This window comes from Ailuropoda melanoleuca, chromosome 9 (genome assembly GCF_002007445.2).
Source record: "Ailuropoda melanoleuca isolate Jingjing chromosome 9, ASM200744v2, whole genome shotgun sequence".
NCBI lineage: Eukaryota > Metazoa > Chordata > Mammalia > Carnivora > Ursidae > Ailuropoda > Ailuropoda melanoleuca.
This window is the reverse complement of record NC_048226.1, coordinates 66328870-66332862: the sequence shown is the minus strand read 5'-3', so window position 1 is coordinate 66332862 and position 3993 is coordinate 66328870. Positions and strand designations below refer to the sequence as shown.

Below are 3993 nucleotides of genomic sequence, written 5' to 3'. Positions count from 1 at the left end.
CTACTGCCCTTGCTAGCAACCCAATAATGTTTGCCTCAGGGAGATAATACAACAGTAAACCTCTTTTTAATTGAGAAAGACAACAAGACCTTATTTCTAAACATCTTAAAAAATAAATACTGCAAAAACATGCTTCTATCTAAGACACAGCAAAGTTTCGTCAAACGGTCTAGACCAGGAACCTCAGCCAGAAATAAATGTCTCTACGGCCACCCTAGGAAAAATGAAGGCCTGACTCTGAAAGGTCTTCAGGTATCCCACAATTCGGCCTACGTGTAGCTGAAGCCCTGTCCCTAATGCTTCTTTTCTTGGGGAAAAAAAAAATTCAATCATCACTACATATTTAACTGAGTAACATTCTCCAAAGGCGACATTTACGAGATGAACATTAGTGTACATCATTCTAAAGGTGACCGGGGTACCCATGCAAGCCACATAGCTACAGAGTATTTGTAAAAACAACTCATAGACTTGCATCGGTCATGTGTGCTCCACTTCAGGTTGTTTTGGCCACAAAACTAAATGATAAAGAACTGAGATTTTGTTTTCACATGACTGAGCAAAATCTCATCGCAGCCTTGCCTACCCCACAGATGTGTTTCCACCGGACAGACTCGTGGGGGCTTTTTGTACAGAACTCACACAACAACCTCAGAGACCAGAGCACAGACAACTCACAGACAGTACTGGGCCACAAGCACTAGAATAGAGCACACAACAAACAGAAGAATTAGCATTCTGGGTGGTACTCATCTGGCAGAAAGGTGAACATTTTATGCCCACGAAGCAAAGACCAGTGAGTGTCATTTCACTGAAGGGTGCAAAGGCATGGTGCCTGACGCCACACCCTCTAAAAATGATTCTAAATACTGTGAAAGCAACCTGGGGTGCATATCCCATGCATCTCTCCCCTGTGGGGCTGGGCCTCCTCCTTAGGCCATAACCCGAAGGCGCCTGAACTGAGCCAGAGACACAGGAGGCCACTCAGCAACGTGGGTGTGAGCCTGACAAGCCCTCTCAGCTAATGTAGGGAATCATTTAAGCTTAGTTCACTTGGTGAGCTCCTGCTCATGTTTGTCAGGCTTGCCATGAGGGATTTAACTTTATGGGCATAGTAGTCCCTTAAATTGACTGAAGGGACCTCCTTCATTCCATCTCCAAAGTCACAGCTGCGCATGGCACTCTCCAGTTGCTTTTGGCGCCGATAAAAGTGGGAGAACTTATTGAAGATCAAGGTGATGGGCAGTACCACCACCAGGATACCAGCCAGGATGCAGGCAGAGGCGGTCAGCTTCCCTGCCGTCGTTCCTGGGACCACATCCCCATAGCCCACCGTGGTCATGCTGACGGTGGCCCACCACCAGCAGGCAGGGATGGTGGTCAGGCCCTCGTTCTCCTCCTTTTCAATGGTGTAGGCCACTACGGAGAAGATGGAAATCCCCACAGAGAGATAGAGCAAAAGCAGCCCTACTTCTTTGTAGCTGTATTTCAGGGTGGCCCCCAGGGAGCGGAGGCCAGTGGAGTGTCTAGCCAGCTTTAAGATGCGGAAAATCCGCATCAGCCTCAGGACCTGGGCCACCCTGCCCAAGTTGGCCAAGGTAGGCGTGCTCTCCACCACCAGATTCACCACCAGAGTGATGTAAAAGGGGACGATGGACATGAGGTCAATAAGGTTTAGGGCATTCTTGAAAAACTTGAGGAAGTCAGGGGCCACAGCAAACCTGGCCACCAGCTCAAATGTGAACCAGGCGATACCAAAGTGCTCCACAATTTCAAACCTGGGGTCCTCCCCCGGGTTGCCCTGGCTGTCAGGTATCTGGAAGTCCGGCAGGCTATTCAGGCACATGGTGATGATGGACCCCAACACCACGAGGATGGACAAGATGCTGAAGACCCTGCTCAAGACGGAGTAGCCAGGGTTGTCCAGCGCCAGCCACAGCTGCCGGCGGAAGTTGCCTAGAGGCTGCCCATCGAACTTGGAGGCATCGTTGTAGAACGCCAGGATCTCATCGAAGGAGGACGTGGTGCTCTCCTGGTCGCTCTGCTCGTCCCACTTCTCCTGCTCGGGCTCCACTTTGCGGCCATGGTAGCTGTAGCTACAGCAGGAGTCGATGAAGAACTCGTTTATGCCCCAGTACTCGATCTCCTGACTGAAGGAGAAGACACACAGCTCCGCCATGACGTGAAGCTTGCCAGTGTGGTAGAAATGCAGCACGTAGGGGAAGAGCTCAGGGTTGCGGTCAAAGTAGAACTCACGCTGGACATCGTCGTAGTCATCGCAGAGCTCCAGAATGGCCTCGCGCGAGTGGCAGAGGAGCAGGCGGCCCAGGCGCGTCTCAGGGAAGCGCAGCAGGGTGTGCGAGCGCAGCCGCCTCTTGAAGCCTCCTACGTTGATGCGGATCTCTCCATCTTCGACGTTAGCCTCGGACACATCCCACAGGCTCTGGCGGGTCATGCTGGAGAGGCCCGGCTGCCCGTGCCGCGCGGGGGCGCTACACCTGCAGGCAGAGGAAACCACGTCTTGTGAGCGCGGGGCGCTCGGAGTCCGGGCACCCCACTCTTTTCTCCCCACCCGTCTCTGGCGAGCCCAGTCCTCCCCAGGCGGGTCTCTGGGGGCTGAGGGCACTGGGATGGGGGGAAGGTTCCATGGGGTTTGGCCCCTTCCCAAGGAAAGGTTTGGGAGGAGAAGGTATATTTTCAGTAGCATGGCCGCGCCTCCACCCCCACCCCGGGGGTCCTGTCGATCGCTTTACGCTTGTGGGGGTCGCGCCCCCGCGCCTCTGAAAGCCCGGGGCTCTGAAAGCTGACATTGTCGGTAGGCGGGCGGAGGAGACGTCCCCGCCCGCTAGCCGCAGACAGGCGGGACTGTACCTGGGATGCGCACGGGCAAGGCTGGGCCGAGGGGGGGGGCGCNCCGAGGTGGGGGGCGCGCAGCTTAGGGAGGGGGGCGGGGAAATTCACCGCTCGTGTCTGTAAACCCGGGCTCGGGGTAGGGGGCCAGCCTGGCGTCCCCTGCGTCCAGCCCTCAAGACTGGAGTCCCCTAGCCCCTCGCCCCGGGCCTCCCCGCCCGCCTGGCGCGGTGCCCCGGAGCGGCGTGCGCCGCGCCTTACCCAGCGGAGCTGCCAGGGCTCGCCCTGCGCGTTCTGGAATCGCTTACCTGCGAGCATGGGGGCCCGCGGCGGAGGCCGGCGGGAAACTTCCCCGACCTGCTTGTTAGCATCGCTGCGGTCGCCGCTGCCGGCTGGCTGTGCGTGTGCGCGCGGGTGCGAATGTGTGTGCGCCTGTGTGTGCGCCCGGCGGGTCGGCGGGCGGGGTCCGCCAAGCGTCTCCTCCTGTCTCCGGCCGGAGATGCCTCCGCCGCCCGCAGTTGCGGGAGGCTCACAGGTGGCTGCGTGGCCCCGCCGCTCGCAGAGCCCCCTCTCTCTTCGCTTGCCCTCAGCCCCCGAGAGAGACAACAGCCCGCGCCGCAGGCGCCTGCGGGAGCCGGAGCGGGAGCGGAGCCGGGGCGCCTCGGCTTGGCCCTGCGCAGGGGTGCAGCGCGGTGGTGCTGAACGGACAGCTCCACGCGCCACAGCTCCGGGCGCGGCCGCCGCCCCAGACTCCGGAGATGCAGCTGCCGCCGCCTCGGCTTCTCGACTCACCCCGGCGCGTCACCCCGACCCCTGTGCACTCCCGGCTCGATACAGGGCCGGCACCTTTCCCATCCCTTGGTGACAGCTGTTACTGCCACGCTCCCTCCTCCCAGGGTGCTGGCAGGGGACTGCCTACGGTGACCTTTCCCCACTGGGTGCGGGGCGAGAGCCCAGCTGGGGAAGGGGGGGCGGCTTGCGTGAGTCTGGGGGTAGGGCAGAGCTCGAGGAACCCCGGGTTTCCCCTTTTAGGGACCTGATGAAAAGTTTCCTGAAGCTGGGGGTGGGCGTTGGGGAAAGACAGCGGGAGGGAAGAAAAGGGGCAGGGAAGCCTGAGGTCAGCTCATCTTAGCTTGCCGGGGG

At 59.0% G+C, this 3993-nt stretch overlaps 1 protein-coding gene across 1 annotated transcript; it reads right to left on the bottom strand.

Annotated features, from left to right (window-relative positions):
• Positions 1 to 907: 907 nt before the first annotated feature.
• KCNS2 (potassium voltage-gated channel modifier subfamily S member 2) lies at positions 908 to 3542 on the bottom strand. The gene is made up of 2 exons (XM_002914001.3): positions 3159 to 3542; positions 908 to 2498 (listed from the first exon to the last, which is right to left on the bottom strand). The coding sequence occupies exon 2, from the start codon at positions 2453 to 2455 to the stop codon at positions 1022 to 1024; it is 1434 nt and encodes a 477-aa protein (XP_002914047.1). The 5' UTR covers positions 2456 to 2498; positions 3159 to 3542; the 3' UTR covers positions 908 to 1021.
• Positions 3543 to 3993: the final 451 nt, after the last annotated feature.

Excerpts from the sequence above, each read along its gene's own strand:
- KCNS2 (XM_002914001.3), bottom strand. The coding sequence starts at position 2,455 with ATGACCCGCCAGAGCCTGTGGGATGTGTCCGAGGCTAACGTCGAAGAT.